General features: G+C 39.6%; 2 protein-coding genes across 4 annotated transcripts in view; both read right to left on the bottom strand.

Moving 5' to 3' along the window:
- The window catches only part of LOC126380312 (DNA topoisomerase 2-binding protein 1-like), a 47742-nt gene extending 43444 nt beyond the window's left edge, over nt 1–4298 (bottom strand). For all 3 annotated transcript variants that reach the window (XM_050029642.1, XM_050029641.1, XM_050029643.1), the window contains exons 1-3: nt 3923–4298; nt 3181–3233; nt 2457–2579 (exon numbers count right to left, since the gene is read on the bottom strand). In XM_050029642.1, coding sequence (XP_049885599.1) covers nt 2457–2579; nt 3181–3216 — 159 coding nt within the window. In that variant the 5' untranslated portion in view covers nt 3217–3233; nt 3923–4298. The remainder of the gene's footprint in view (nt 1–2456; nt 2580–3180; nt 3234–3922) is intronic.
- Nucleotides 4299–4572: 274 nt separating this feature from the next.
- The window catches only part of LOC126380404 (Bardet-Biedl syndrome 5 protein homolog), a 36372-nt gene continuing 24223 nt past the window's right edge, over nt 4573–16721 (bottom strand). Inside the window, exons 6-7 of the mRNA XM_050029796.1 lie at nt 4977–5168; nt 4573–4897 (exon numbers count right to left, since the gene is read on the bottom strand). Of these exons, the coding sequence (XP_049885753.1) occupies nt 4679–4897; nt 4977–5168 (411 nt within the window). The 3' untranslated portion in view covers nt 4573–4678. The remainder of the gene's footprint in view (nt 4898–4976; nt 5169–16721) is intronic.

Here is a 16721-nt window from a genome sequence, read left to right as displayed (position 1 = left end):
ACCGACTACGCGCAGAAGAACAATTGAATTTTTAAATCGCGGAAGAAATAGTGAAAGAAATGTAAATGGAATAAAACCAGAGTTGGCAAATATTCTTTGTTTCTTTAACAGATTACTTATTTCACGTGTGAACCGACGAAGAGTCTGAAGTTAACTGACGCGGCCAGAGAAGACATTTTGATCGAATCTACTGTACTGGCGCATGCGTGTTTTAACTTCCACCTGTATTTAAAAAAACTTGAGCCTGCGCACTTCGATTAATCGATAGTTCAGTTTTGTACCGGTGACCGGTGCCATTTTGGTAACCTCTCATGGCAGCTAGGCTAACGCCATTTTGTGCAATCACGACATGTTGTAACATTCAAGAGGAGATTTCCGAAACTCTTTCGCGGACACTAGTTACTAATGTCGGAAGAATTATCAGATAGGGAAAAATTACATCGCATTTTGAAAAGTAAACGTATACAATTCTTGAACTGATATTAACAATCGCTTAAGAGTGAACGCCATTTTGAGCAAAAGTTCATAGATGCCATCTTGTCGAATAAATCGCAGGCGCCATTTTAAAAAATCCTGCTGATGCAAAGTAAAAAATAAAGCAATAAGGGAGAACGTTAGAGCGGCCAATAATTCACATAAAAATTACGAAGACCAGTCTTAATCTAAGTGCTTAAATTATCTCACCTGTTACCTTTTTGTTAGTGAAATCTGCCAATGGTGTACCGCCTTTTTGCCGAATAATTATACGCAATTATCATTACCCAAACTACGTTCCCCAAAATGTTTTGTTTGCCAATCAAGTTTTCGCAAAGAAATGTTTGCCGTCTTTTACTTTCCAAATAAATTGAATGACAGAAAATCAGTACGCATATTTATATTACCACTTTTTTATTTACCACTAGTGAAAATATTTACTCGGTGTGCACCGTGCGCTGACGGAGTGGCAGGTTAGGCTAATTTCATAACAAAATCAGTTAGGTTAGGTTAGGTTACCTCTGCATGCTGCGCACGAGCTGCGAAGGTAGGCTTGAATTCTACCATTAACCGTGATTTTCAGCACTTTGGCAAGTGGATACTTTTTATAATGATTACAAATATGCCAGACGAAATTATGCGCATTTATCATTTGACCACGTAAACTATTTGCGAAATGAAATTATACCAATAATTGGTTGCAAAGAGAAAATTTACCATGTATTTTATGGGAAAAGCTTACCTATAGAACCTTTGTCAATTACTATGGACAATTTTCCTTCTACGTATAATTAGGAAGTTTTCTACAAATAAATATTATGTAAGTTTTAAAGGTGTGACAACGGGTGACAACTCATTTGACTAGATTTCCATCTACCCTATTGTCGACATAGGGTAGATAACAATCTAGTCAACTAAGATACCTATTTCTACGACTTCATAACAAGAATTTTCTATGGAATTTGTATGACAATACAAAAGTATCAACAAACATGGTCAAAGGTTTAACTTTTCGTTACGTGATTCACAATAAAAACGTAAATAAGTCAAATAGAAAAAGAGATTATTCTTAGGTAAATTTCGGTGGTAATTTTAGATTGGCTTCTAGGTATTTCAATATAAGCATTATAAAGGGTGCTCGTGACACCGTATCCGAATACCTTGGGGGATGATTGAATTCAGAATCAAGAGCTAAATCATTCCCCGCAGTATTCGGGTGCGGTGTCACTAACACCCTGTATAATGCTTATACACTAACACCCTGTAATGTTCCAGTCAAATCCAATTGTATACAAGTTGCAGTTTCTTGTCATTTCTTCTCCTCAGCCATAACACCTTGCGAAATGACGTAAATTAAAAAATGTTACATTGACCTTCAACAAGTTTATCCATGATAATTATGTTGAATAAATGATTCTGATTTCTGAGTTTTATCTTTTAGTACAATCGCCATAACGCCTTTGCAGTCGCAAAAATCAGAACGCAAGCAAATTTCACGAAACATCTTACAACTAGTTTATAAAATATTGCAATTCGCATTCATAGCATACCCGATTAATGGTACTTGGGTATGGTATGGATATAATATACATACAAGCATGTCCCACTGCTAGGCACAGACCTCCCCTCATACAACTGGTGAGGGTATACACATCACAGAAAGTTAATATTCACACATACATTAAAACTTTTGCGCTCTATCATGGTGCGTAGGACAGCTGTGAGTTTAGTACACTTTTTATGATCTATCTCTTTCGCACTAGGCTGACCTCTTATCTTTGTCCTACTGTCGTACGCAGCATGGTTGAGCGCAAGACTATAAGAAAAATAGGAAGGGGAAATAAATAACACCAGTTAATTTTTATTTTAAATTCCTGAAAATTGACACACAACATACCTTAAACATGAAACTTAATGTGATGTGTTTCTTACTATTGACTCAAATTAGTTTTTTTTTTAAACAAATTAAAAGTAGATCGTACCTTAGGAGAAGGCATGGACTTCCGCACGCTTCTGCGAAGGCGACGGCCTTCTGTCTTGTGTTCTTGTGGGAAGACTATCCCTTCTGGACGAAGACGCTTCTTCTCAGCCTTGGCAGTGGGAGCCTAAAACATGAACAAAAGAATCAACAAACCCTCCTACATACATATTACCTAAACTCACACCGGGAGGCTTTAAGGGGATCTACAGACCCATAAGCAGCCAGAAACCAGCTTGCACTCATTTCTGATATGATGATGAACCATATGGAGATAACTAAACCATCCATCTGAAATGGTTTGTCATGTTAGAAAGCGGATCGGGATGATAGCAGCTATGTGCATACTATATTGTTGATACGGCATCATTACAGAAGTTGGAATCGTCCAATGTTTCCTGAGAATCTATGAGTTTGCTCGAGATTTCTGTAATTTTCTGAAAGTTTCTCCAAAATTTAATGGCCCCACCTGGCAATTGATGTGAATACTGGAAATGTCCTTGACCAGCCAGACTCCATATTCCTGGAGGTATGTTGGTGTAGCTGCTTTATAACTATTCAAGTAAAACAAACTTGCTCGTTGGATGTTGTTCGGTATCAAGGGCCACGCCACATCCAATGTGAAAACTGGAAAAGTCCGACCAGCCACTATTCACTATGTACTTACAAAAGCGGCAGAGCTAGCAGCTTACGCAGGAACTAAAAAAGGAAAATTAAGTTGTACGTACCAAGCCCGCTGCCCGTTTTCCACTTTGTTTGGACATTATAGCTATTCAGCCATCTAAAACAAAAAAGAAGCTTGTCAATAGCTGAATAGCAGGTAGCATAGCTCAATAATAATATCTTAAGATAACTGGTGGGTACCCACCAGCTAGCACACTACTGCTATTAATGGTGCCGGATCACAAAATGGCTGCCCTGAACTACACTTCCCACCCTTCCTGTCTCCCCCCTCCTTCATGACCTATCCCCCCACTACCTGACCTACAACACCTCCCCCCTTTCTGAACCCCGCCCACCCATATCTATCTATCTAAAATTTTAAAATCAATAAATATATATCACAACAGATATTTTGATGTACTTTACACTACAACAAAGCGGAACAATAATTCTGGAGACCTTAACGATGCAACTTCGTCAAATATATTAATAGTTCAATTTCAGAAAACGGCTGCTGTGATCAACACCTATTTAAAACTGAACTGAACCCACTTTAAACTATGTCCTTGGGGGAGGCCTATGCCCAGCAGTGGGCGTCGTACGGCTGATGATGATGATGATTCAAAATCACAATAAATTTAGTCTCTGTACTTATTTGAGTGCACTTCTCAGTATAAAAAAAGTATTCCGGAGACCTCAACAAATTATAATTAAGAAATTATTTACTATTAAAGTGCATTAAAAGTCTAAACAATATTATTATTTGTAAAAGAAATTAATAAATAAATATATGAAGTAGGTACTTACCCTTTGAGGAAGAACTATCACTCACTGTAATCCAAACCGGAAAAAATTATGAAAGCAAAACTAAAAAATGATTTTATTAAGTTGAAGGTATAAATCTTTAGAAAGGTAGAGGTAAAATTGGCACATAGAAGTTGTTTTTACTAGAGAGGACTAGTGCGAACGACAACCGAGCTCCAACTGAACTGATCGGAAGCTGGTGATCCCAAAGCTCCCGGGCGACCTAAAATTAAAAGTCAATAGGTTCTACTGCACCGACGCACAACGCACAAGCCTGCATTATTGATTTATTGCACAGACATGCTCAGTTAGTGCAACCTACATGCCAAATAGTAGTATAATATACTGAGAACTGTATGCCTAGATTCTAGATGCAGCCTTCTGTCTATAAATAAGAATGATACCATGTCGGTCATTTCTAAAACTACCAAAACAAACGGTCACTTATGTCAAATACACGGTTTTCTGTCTGGGCCTATATATTTTTAAGCCAATAAGTAATAATTTTTTTCCGGGTGCATAATTAATTAAATAATAAATTAAAAAGAAAAACATAATTAATTTGAAAAAGTAGAAGTTATAATAGTAAAATTTTAGATTGAAATCAAATTGTCTTGTACATTAATGTATTTATATTTATTTCATAGCTTTTTTACAGATTTAGTTACATAAATGCAAATTTAGTGCAATAGAATTCATATGAATTAATTTCATCACTAGCCCCATAGAGGTCCGCGGAGGTCCGTGTTGCTCTATGCACTAACCCGCAGTCTGAACTTCAAATAAACTTTTTAATGTAAATCCTTCTTTGATCGGTTCTATAGCAAGGCCTAGGTAAGAATTGTACACAGGCTGTATTATTTCGTCATTTTTCTGCTGAGCCATTTGCGAGGCTAAATACAAGTTAGGTCCCATTTCCCCTCGAGGTTCACCAATTTCTTCTAATTCTTCAATGTCATCGGTTGTAGGTTTAGATGTCTGTAAATAAAGTTAATAAGTTCAAGTAAAAAATAATAAGTACTATTATGAATTAAATACTTATAATAATTTAGATTACCTCTTTATTCCAATTAATTTCTACACCGAAAATTGGTTTATCAGTGTACGCTTGGTGCAAAGTTTGTAATTCTGCAAGCAGTGGTTTTAGTCTTTCTCGGGGATCAGCTCTGAAGCCTAAAACATATCCACCAGATGTTGGCCGAATTACAAACACCAGAGCTTCCCCAAATTTTGAATCGCGAATAGAAATCTGTAATGAAACATTTTTATCAGTCAATGTACAGAAACTACCATTATGGTAGATTTCTTTTAAGCATCGCAGTTTGACAATTTGTTTGACACAAGCAAAGGACACAAGGACCAAGTAGGCATTTGAACAACATTTTGAATCTTTGGTTTGACAAAAACTTTAAATTACCGATTTCAAAAAAAAAGGAGGAGGTTCTCAATTCGACCGTAATGTTTTTTATGTTTGTTCGGAGATAACTTCGTCGTTTATAAACCGATTTTTATAATTCTTTTTTTGTTCGAAAGGAGATATTCCCAAGGTGGTCCCATGATAAGGAAGTCAGGGTCTCATGATGGCAGACCAGAGAAATCGAGGGGAATTTTCAAAAATCGTAGGGGCGACTAGTGCGTTTGTAAGGTCAAATTGGTCGGATCGGTCTCTAGGCTTCAGGAAAACTTCCTGACCTTCGGAAACTGGTCAGCATCAGGGAGACACCCTATGGCCTGGCAAAACTATAAAACCTGGAGCAATTTTTCTTTCACGAAACGTATTTAAATCATGATCAAATCCAATTGCCGGTGAAAAAAACAAAATGGCGGAAAAACAAGATGGCCGCCATACAATATTTTGTTTTTTTTAGAAGAAGCCCCTTTGCTCATAACGTCATGTAGACTATAAAATACTTTCTGGTCACCAAAAACTGCTCCGCATCAGGGTGACACCCTACGGCCTGACGAAACTATCGCACCTGAACCAATTTTTCTTTCACAAAACCTATTAAAATCTTGGTCGAATTAAATGGCCGGTGAAAAAAAACCAAAATGGCGAAAAAAGAAGATGGCCACCATACAAAATTTTATTTTTCCAGAAAATGTTGCGGGGGGTAAAAATGATGTATAAGGGTGTGATCGGAACGTCATCTTTGAAAACTGCTCCGCATCAGGGAGACATTCTACGGCCTGGCAAACCTATTGCACCTGGAACTTTTTTGTTTCCACGACACCTATTTAAATCTTGGTCAAATTCTATCGCCGGTGAAAAAAACAAAATGGCGGAAAAACAAGGTGGCCGCCATACGAAGAGGTAGGTGGGGCAGTTTCGAACAGACAGGATACGCGAACTGCTTTAGCAGCGAGCGAACCACGCAAAATCTAGTGTATATTATTATTATAATATTATGCTTGCGTGAGTGTGTATGACAGCAGCACTCTACTCCACTCCACTGACAACCACACGTGTGTAATGTGTGTGTGTGTGTGTGTAAACATGTTCATCAATTGTGATCACTACTAATTATATATTATTGTAAATGTATTTATTGCTTTTTAGTTTCGCGTTCGAAGTCGTTTTTATAGAGGGCTTCTCAGCCGTACAAAAATAAAATAGAGTACTTAATGATTATCTGAAAATAACAAGGGTTGTGGAAGTTTTCAGTTATTTATAAGTACATAAATACTAACTTAGAAAAGTATGTTTACCATGTCTGTAACCGCTTTGTACTACAATTATTTCGGGTTACCTATAATGTCAAGGACCAAGTATTTCTTTGTAATGAAATGTATGAATATTTAGAGCAAAGGTAAATATAGGTATGGCACAACATCAGCAAACTTAGTAGATTCTAATCTTTAAAACCTAGGAAGTCTATACAATGCTGCTGTCTGCCCTGATGGCATCATCAGATTGCATGGTAGTAACTACTGAAACAAAATTATGTAACAGGAAAAACTCATCTAAACTACCTACCTACGAAGTTAGATGAAGTAAGGGACTGTTACCTATTAACGCCTTGGTAGGATGACAAATACGCGCCAAGAAAAAAGTCCCGCGAATTTCGATAAAATTAATTTACAAGTCATGATAATTCTATGATTTTTTTTCGTGGTGCGCAGTATACGTGCCGTTGCGTCGTAGATCGACATTTGATTGTTATAAACACCTATTGGCCCCGATTCCTGCAGACATCTTTTAATTTTACTTTAAGTTATACCTGTCATTTTCTTATCCGCCGAAAAGGAAAGGGACGGATGATTGACAGCTCTTAATTTTAGGAAGAATGAGTAAATAAATGAATAACCCGGGCGAATTTTTAGACGGTTGTTTTAGATTTGTGCTTAAAATTGACGTGTGTTCCATAAATTTTATGCTTGTCGATTACCCGTCCCTTTCCTTTTCGGCGGATAAGAAAATGACAGATATAACCTAAAATAAAATTAGATGGTGTTTACAGGAATTAGCACCATTACCTTAGTTACTTAGATATAACTATGGTGGATGAATGCTCAAAACTAGGGCTGCCAGATGAAAAAAAGGCATGATCGTACGTCAACTACAAAAAAATCGTATTCCAAGGAAATTTTGAATTGAAAAGATAGTACAACTTAAAAGTTCAAAGTTTTTATGAAAATTGAGAATAATTCGTTAAGAATCAGAAAAATAATGCAATAAAACTGTTTATTAGACTTATACTAATTTTCTGAGGTTAATTTTCTTTTTTTTTTATTCGGAAAACTGCGCTATTCGTCATCTATCGCCTGCATCACTTGCATGTCCTCGGGTTTTATTATTCTTGGAACCAGTATCATGAGTGGCAGTAACGTCGGTACTTTTTACTGTAATTACTGGAAACAGCATTAGTAGGTTCAAGACAGTCCAGTTCCGATAGAATGGCGCCATCTAAAAAATCTTGTGATTAAAAAATGCCTGCAACGTTGAAAAAAATCAAAGCTGCCGGAGTAACACATTTGTTTTATTACGAAATGTTGCCAGGTACCGAAAAATCGTACATTTTCCGTACGATCGTAGTCTTGCGATCGTACATGAGTAGAAATGCCAAAAAATCGTACGAGTACGATTTAAATCGTACATCTGGCAGCCCTGCTCAAAACTGACAGCTAGCAAACAAGCTTTCCATAACAAAGGGTGCATATTCAAGGCTAAGATTGCCAAATCTATCAGAAAAAGATGTGTCAAAACCTTCGTATGGAGTATAGCCCTCTATGGATGTGAAACTTGGACACTGACACAGAAGGACAGAGAGAGACTCGAGGCCTTTGAAATGTGGTGTTGGAGGAGGATGGAAAGAATAAGTTGGACAGAAAGGGTTACAAATGAGGAAGTGCTAGTAAGAGTAAGGGAAAAGAGACAAATACTGAGAATTATTGAGGACAGAAGAGGCAAGATGATTGGACACCTAATAAGACACGACGAATTCATTAAAAACATCATAGAAGGAAAGCTAGAAGGAAAGAGAGGAAGGGGAAGACCAAGAAGAGCTTACATGGAACAGATTAAAGAAAAGGTTAACGTCGTGTCTTATAGGGAAGTCAAGGAATTGGCCTTTGATAGACTGGAATGGAAAATGCTACACCGACAAGAGCGTGGCTCTTAAATTGATGATGATGATCTATTACTTAAAAAAAAAAACCGCAACAAAATCCCTAGCGTAGTTTTAAAGATTTAAGCGTACATAGGGATATCGAGACAGAAAAAGCGACTTTGTTTTATACTACGTAGTGACTCCGATATAATAACACTAACGCGAATATTTTCCGTTAGATTATTCAACGAAGAAAGCAACCGTCACGTTCCCGTTCCCGCCAAAAAGCCGTATGCATTATTAGGGTGGTGTGGCGGCTCGGAAGTGTGTCTGGGTGCTCTCCTACCCTCCTCTTTTTCCACCCGCCCCCCTCAATGTCTTTGAACTAGCTCAGTATGTTACTTGTTGCACTGTGTTGTTGTTTTGACTGTTCTCACAAGGCCACGTGACTGAACTTACCTCTATTTCAAATTCAAATTCAAAATCTTTATTGTCAGACTATTGTCCATAGATGTTAGTAACATAGTACTTAATCCTAATGTTAGTAGACTAATATTTATTTATGAAAAGAAAATCACAAATTAGAGCCGTCTAGCGGGAGGAGGAATGTGTGCGTGTAGTCGCAACCATTGCGCCATCAATGGCGACTCCCAGCGGTCCAACCACACACCCAGGATGCTGTTGGAGCTGGCTTCCTAGCGACGCATCAACTATTAAATCACTTTCCGCGCGGGAAGTAAGAAGTTCATTGGCGAGATATTTTATAAAAGTACGTGACTGAATGAATGAATGAGTATAAAGAGATTAAACTGACCGAAATGAATTAATTTAATTTTGGATTTGAATATCCAGGTTAGCGTAGCGTGATGTCCACGTGATGAGGAGGCAATGAGTATTGATGTGAATGGATATAGAGGTAGGGGACGATCTAGGAAAGTGTGAAAAGTGTAAGTGTTGAGAAGTATAAGTGTTGAGAAGTGTAAGTCTTGAGAAATGTAAGTCTTGAGAAATGTAAGTCTTGAGAAATGTAAGTCTTGAGAAATGTAAGTGTTGAGAAGTATTATGTTTGCGTTGAGAAGTGTAAGCGATGAATGGAAGATGAAGACAAGTTAGGCCCTACCTAGGTGCAATAGAGATGTGACGAATATTTGTTTCTTGTTCATGATTCGGCACGAAAACCGAACCTCCTCTGTGGTTCAGTGGTAGAGCGTTAGGCTCACGATCCGAAGGTCCCGGGTTCGAATCCCGGTGGGGACATATTACAAAATTCACTTTGTGATCCCTAGTTTGATTAGTCTAGTTTTTGGAAACTACAGTTGATTTTTGAACCTATATTTGATGAATTTTATTATTTGTTATCCCGTGGTTTCCAAGATTTGTGCCAGGTTGATGGCAATAGGCTCGCCCTATATTACATGGGTCTTAAACATAGCTGCCGAGGAGTGGGTGTGTATGAAACATCTCTGCCTACCCCTTCGGGTATATAGGCATGTATGTTATGGCTTTCCTACGATATGTACAAACTACCGTTTACCTTCTTCTATCGTGTGGGTTGTGAGGTGGATTACCAACCTCAGCAACCCCGGAGTCAAGGTCGCCGACCGGTTAAAAAAAAGTAACCGGGACCAACGGCTCAACGTGCCTTTCGAAGCACGGATCATCTTAATACTTTCGGACAATCAGGTGATCAGCTGATCAGCCTGTAATATCCTAACCTAACTAGGGATCACAAAGTGATTTTTGTGATATGTCCCCAACGGGATTCGAACTTGGGACCTCCGGATCATGAGCCCAACGCTCAACTACTGGACCACAGAGGCCGTTACCTAACGAGTGATTTATTTTCGCAGTTTCGGTAGAAAAAAGTAATGTCGACATCTGTGATCATTAGGTAAGTATATTACTGTTAACCTTTTCCAAATGAAAGTAAAATGTGGGTCTTCTGAAACTTTGCGAAAGGAAACCTTAGTGATTTTGAGAAAGTCTTGGGCAAGCGTCGGTTGACCAACCTCTTGGGTAACCTCTTGGGCAACTCTTGGCCAAGTAAATAAAATGTTAGGGAAGTTTCACAATCTTGGTTGGATAAGAAACCTTAAAAACCCATTGCCTGAAAAATAAATTCGTAAACGGTTTGTTTCGTTACAAATACTTATGGAATCGCTTCGTAACATTATCATCTCCTAGCATTATCCCGTTTTTCACAGGGTAGGCTTGCCTAACCTGAAGATTAGACAGGTCCGGATTTTTACAGACGCGACTGCCTGTCTGACCTTCCAACCCGCAAAGGGAAAACCAGTCCAATACAGGTTAGGTCACATACCTCCAAAAATGCATTTTATTTCATTACTTCACCGAGCTGTTACACCAACGTGATAGGCGGTGAGCCGTATCGCCGTCTACAATGGTCGAGCCAGCTGTGTTAGGGAAACTGCTTTTGAGAACTATTTTACGGTGTTAATGAATTTTTTGATAATCGCAATAAAATGTAATTATGACCAAAATTTAGAATAATGGAGTTTTTACGAGTTATGGATTTAATATTGATAAATATAATGTTGTCATTGTATTTAATAAAGTGTAAATCAAATTAATTTTAAGCATATTGACATTTATATTGACTCACCTTATCATATAATTTTGACATTGTATTTAGTTAAGCGTACCTAATGAAATTAATTTTAATCATATTCACATTTATATTAACTCACATTATTTTAATATCTAATTGAAATTGTAATTTAAATATATTAGAATTAAAATTGTACACCTAGACTGGTATGCTGCAGTGGATACATGTAATATTGTTTAAGACCTTCTTGACCTGTAGCAATGCAATAAATACATTTGAATTTGAATTTGAATTTTTTGATAAATTACTTCATTGGTGCAAGTCCGGTACCGGGACTCGAACCCTATTGAGAAGCACGCCGGTACCACAGGACCACATTCACTAGTGCACATAAACATAATCTAAATATATAAAAGGAGAAACTGACTGACTCACTGACTGACGTATCAACGCACAGCCTAAATGGGTAAACGTAGGCACTTGAAATTTGGAAGGGACGTAGCTTAGGTACCGTAGAGGTACTAAGAAAGGAGTTCCCGAAATTCCCACGGGAACGGGAATTAGCGGGAAAATCCTTTTGTATGAAAAATCTAAACCACTTAAGTTAGACGCCTGTGGCATGCAGGTAAGTACCTTAGTAAACTTAAAGCTTAGTTGCAACAGGATATTGCAAAATTCCCACGGGAACGGGAGTTAGAGGGAAAAAAATGTAGCATGAAAAAGTCTAAACTGCATAAGTTAGATGCTTGAAATTTGACATGCACTCCCACACACACAAAGATCTCTCTTTTATAACACGCCACGCGGACGAAGTCGCGGGCAAAAGCTAGTAATTAATATTACCCTTCTTCGACAAACAAAGGACTGTCTATGGCGTCATAAAAGTTATGCTGTTTTCCGGCTATCTAGCTACGCACTAGGTAGGCCATGCGCCGATTTATCGACAGGGACCATAGGATTCCTAGGAAACGATAGATGCCCTGATTTCAGCCGATGGTCGCCGTGGCAACGGGGAGTGCACCGCGCATGCGAAATAGTTGCCCGCCCGGCTGCAAACTGCAACTATGCAATCTTGATGCGTTTCAGATAGCTTAAATGCGTTTTGATACTTGATAAAATTATCTTATTTTTTGTCACACAACTAGAGCCCTCAGCGCTCCGTCCGGTCGTTTAATGCCATTACCCGTTACTTGCCTGAAGGCATTGACGAGGTCTAAGATGGAGCTCGCCCAGAAGGTGCCTGTTCATGTGGCCTTGAAAGCACCCGGGTTATTATGCATTCAGAAATACAGAAGACGGCAGAAAATTCCACTCCTTGTCTGCAGGAATCGAGGCCGTTATGCATCAATGGGTTTAAATTAAAGCCCGAGCCTAGATTCGAACCCGTGAAACTACTATGTAGCTGAGTCACGCGTTCTTCGAACAGGTCTATCAGAAATTCCATCGCTTATGCGGAAAATTATTTCTCATAAGTACTTGAATTCAAACGCATTGTACAGTATCAGGTTTTGAATGGTGGCCAAGGGATGGTTTGCGATATCGAGGCAGACTACCAGTCCGGTGGTCGGATGACATTGTGAGATACGCCGGGAAGCAGTGGATGAGACTTGCACAGGACCGGAAAGGATGGCGTGAAAGAGAGGAGGACTATTATATTGCACCATCCCGTGCGCCAATGCATAAACTTCTTTCACCATAAGGTTGCCTGGCAGAAATTGCTGTTTAGCAATAAGGCCGCCTATTGTGCTCATTTGTATTCGTATGTTTATGTCCTGTGTATATGTCGTTGTGCATCATCATCATCTCCACGACCGTCGGTCCTGCGCTGCCCGCATCCAGCGGCTTCCCGCGACCTTCACCAGATCGTCGGTCCACCCTACCGTCGTTGTGCAATAAAGTATTATTGAATTGAATTGAGGCCTTTGCCCAGAAGTGAGTGGATACAGGTTGAGTAGATAGATAGTGCAGGTTTAAGTAGGTACATGGAGTGTAGGTGCACTAGATTCATCCACGCATGTGCAGTAGCCGGGTCCCGGATCCCCTAGGATGCTGTATTGATCCAGGTTTATAAATTACTGCGTAGTTCAATTGAATCTTTTGAATAAACAAACAATATTTTTATACTATCACGGATACTCTTTACTTCTCTCTCGTGTGGATTGTGAGATTACCGACCTCATCAACCCTGGTGTCAGGGTTCCTAACGAGCCGCTAAAGGCCCCTGACATGGCTTATGTAACGAATACCTACTTACTTAAGTAAATAGTAGCCGGGACCAACTGCTAAACGCGCCGTCGCGAATCATCTTACTTTCGGACAACTGGGTGATCAGTCTGCAATGTTAGCTGATCTGAGCTAGGGATCACAAAAAATGATTTTGTAATCACAAGATCCGTGATTATGCCGCCTTCGGGATTCGAATCTGAGACCTCCGGATTGTGAGCCCAACGCTCAACCACTAGACCACGGCGGCCGTCCATTGCATCACGTACACTATAAGAGGTAGAACCGACTAATACTGAGGAAGATTTAACTATTAGTAATGAAACTAAATATTAAAGTTAATAAATTAATTATTGAAATTAATTAATTGAATTGTCTTTTTTTGTTGCTTTATTTGGAGAAAAACGTTTTCGGTTACAATTCGAATCTATCTATCTATTCTCTTGTTTGTGGCTGCATCGTTCACAAACGATGATTCTGCCAACGTCAAGATTGAATAGAAAACATTTAAAAAAATATATAATTATTAGTCTAAAAATTAAAATAATCGGATAGTCCAATGGCGAAGATTGAACCTAGATACAATTCGAATTATGCGCGAAAGTAAAAAAATAAAATAAAAAAGTAATAATAATCTAAATATATAAAAGGAGAAACTGACTGACTGACATATCAACGCACAGCCTAAACGGCTAAACGGAGGCACTTGAAATATGGAAGGGACGTAGCTTAGGTACCGTAGAGGTGCACTAAGAAAGGAATTCCCGAAATTCCCACGGGAACGGGAACTAGCGGGAAAATCCTTTTGTATGAAAAATCTAAACTGCTTAAGTTAGACGCTTGAAATTTGGCATGCAGGTACCTTAGTAAACCTAAAGCTTATTTGCAACAGAATATTGCAAAATTCCCACGGGAACGGGAGTTAGCGGGAAAAAACATTTGTATGAAAAAATCTAAACCGCGTAATATACATACACGTTACGCGGACGAAGTCGCGGGCAAAAGCTAGTAATGGTATAAAATTATTTATTCGTAGGCGAAAGTAAAGTCAAAAACATCAGCTCTGACAGTGACAGATTTAGTAGTACTGTTTTTAGCCACTAGGGGCAGGTCGGACGTAGAACGAAACGTAGAAGCGCATTGTGCGTTTCAATATGCAGTGTTCATCATGTTCATATTCCAATAATCAGCAGGCGTTCGAAGGTAAAGCGTTTATGGTACAGACGCAGTAGGTTGAATGTCTTACATTCTATCGGAACCACCAGGTTCGATTCCCGGTAATATTTTCCGAATTGTGTGGCTAGAGCGTTGGGCTCACGATCTGGAGGTCCGGGTTCGATTCCCGATGGGATTTTGTGAGACTGTCCTTTGGTAAGGACATTGCAGGCTTGAATCACTTGATTGTCCGAAAAAGTAAGGTTTAAGAATTCCGTGCTTTGCAGGCACGTTAAGCCGTTGGTTCTAGCTAAAACACCTCCACCAATCTGCAGTGGTGCAGCGTGGTGGAGTACGCTCCACACCTCCCGGTTGATTGAGGGGAGGCCTGTGCCCAGCAGTGAGACGTACAATATATAGACTGTTTAATATTTGTGTTATGTTTATGTCTTTGAACAGAAAATGTATTTATACGTGTATTTATGTTTTAAAATGTATGTATTTATACCAAAGTATGATATCCAATCACGCATGCGCACAAGCCCCCATCTCTGGTCTAGGAAGCCGCTGTATTGATCCAGGCTTCAAAATTGCTGCGTTGCACTTGATAAATTAACAATATTTTTGTATGAGGTACAGGAGATATCAAACGGCTAGTGGTGCTAATGCCTGCAGACGCCATCTAATTTTGTTTTAGGTCAATTCTTATCTGTTGAAAAAGAAAGGGTCGGGTAATCGACAGGCATAAAATTTATGGAATACACGTCAATTTTAAGCAGAAACCAGGGTTACGGGTGAAGACCTCAACGGTTGCAGAGGCGAAGATGGGAGCCATTGGTACGGCGATGCAGGACGGAAGGGGCAAGTCACAGGGACTGTAACCTGGAACCTGACAGAGGGCAGCAGTAACTGTCAGTACTATTCAGAGGCGGAGGACAGGAGTCCTAGTATGGCTTTGTAATAAACTACTCTGGGCGCCATCCCACTCGCATCAGACAGAGTACTGCGGGGCGGAAGGCAAGAGGGAAACCACTGCCCTATTTTTCCCTAAAAAAGTAGCATGGAAAATGCTGCACCGACAAGAGCGTGGCTCTTAAATTGATGATGATGCAGGAATCGGAGCCAGTGGCTACCTATGAGAACTCTCTTCTTCTTCTAATCCTTTTATCCCCTGTTAGGAGGTAGGGCTCGAATAACAGAGTTCCACTCCTCGCGTACTTTGGCATTCTCTGAAGCTTGCTCCCATGACATACCAAGTAGTTTCAAGCTCTAGGTCAACCGAGGGTCGACCTATGAGTACTAAGGTAAGAAATATTTCAGTAGTCAATCAAGAACTCGTGACGGTGCAGTTGTAGTTGGTGTGTCTCGCGTTCGGAGGTCGCCGGTTCAATTCCCGGCTACATATTTACGTATTTACTTTTTTAGTTCTGGTTCTGGTAATACCTAAGTATTGTGAATTGTGACATATGGTCATTGTTCCTTTTTCATTGACTTAATATAATGTGTAGTTTCAAGCAAACTTCCCACGTGTCTAGACACTAGAGTGCGGGATTACAAAGGCGCGCCCACGCGCCTGTCGTCTGGTCTCATGTTGGGCGCCAACGGAACTTCTTTGTTTAAGTACCCGCATTTCACCGAGCTTTTATTAAACCAACGTAATGTGTTGTGAACTGTATCGCAGTATGTAATGGTCGATGTTCAACACTTTGGGTCGCTATTCTCTGACGTGTCTCTTCGTCTCTAACAATGCCTTTAAGCTCTTGTCTGTCGAGATACCAGACACAATAAATTTTACATTGTGTCTCTGTCTGATTCGAAAGGTTAATACAGGGCACAGGCCTTCCTATGGATGTATAGAGAGATCGGGCCTTAAACCACCACGCAGGCCCAGTGCGGATTGGTGGTTATTACCGACTGCTAATGCAGCCAGAACCAACGGCTTAACGTGCCTACCAAAGGACGGAGGAGCTCGAGATGAAAACTTTTTTGTGGTCACCCATCCTACGACCGGCCTTTGCGAAAGTTGCTTACCTTCAACAATCGCAGACCGAGCGATAATTATTTTTATAATATAGACTACTCTGGGCGCCATCGCACTCGCATCAGACAGAGTACTGCGGGGCGGAAGGCAAGAGGGAAACCACTGCCCTATTTTTCCCTAAAAAAGTAGCATGGAGAATGCTGCACCGACAAGACATTGCCATTACATTATATTTTTGTATAATTTTGTACCTCGAGTAACGAGTAAATAGGTAATTATCACGTTAAATGTGAACAGCGCCATCTATATTGTTTTTGGGGAACGAGG

This window comes from Pectinophora gossypiella, chromosome Z, assembly GCF_024362695.1.
Source record: "Pectinophora gossypiella chromosome Z, ilPecGoss1.1, whole genome shotgun sequence".
Lineage (NCBI taxonomy): Eukaryota > Metazoa > Arthropoda > Insecta > Lepidoptera > Gelechiidae > Pectinophora > Pectinophora gossypiella.
This window is presented reverse-complemented; position numbering and strand designations above follow the sequence as displayed.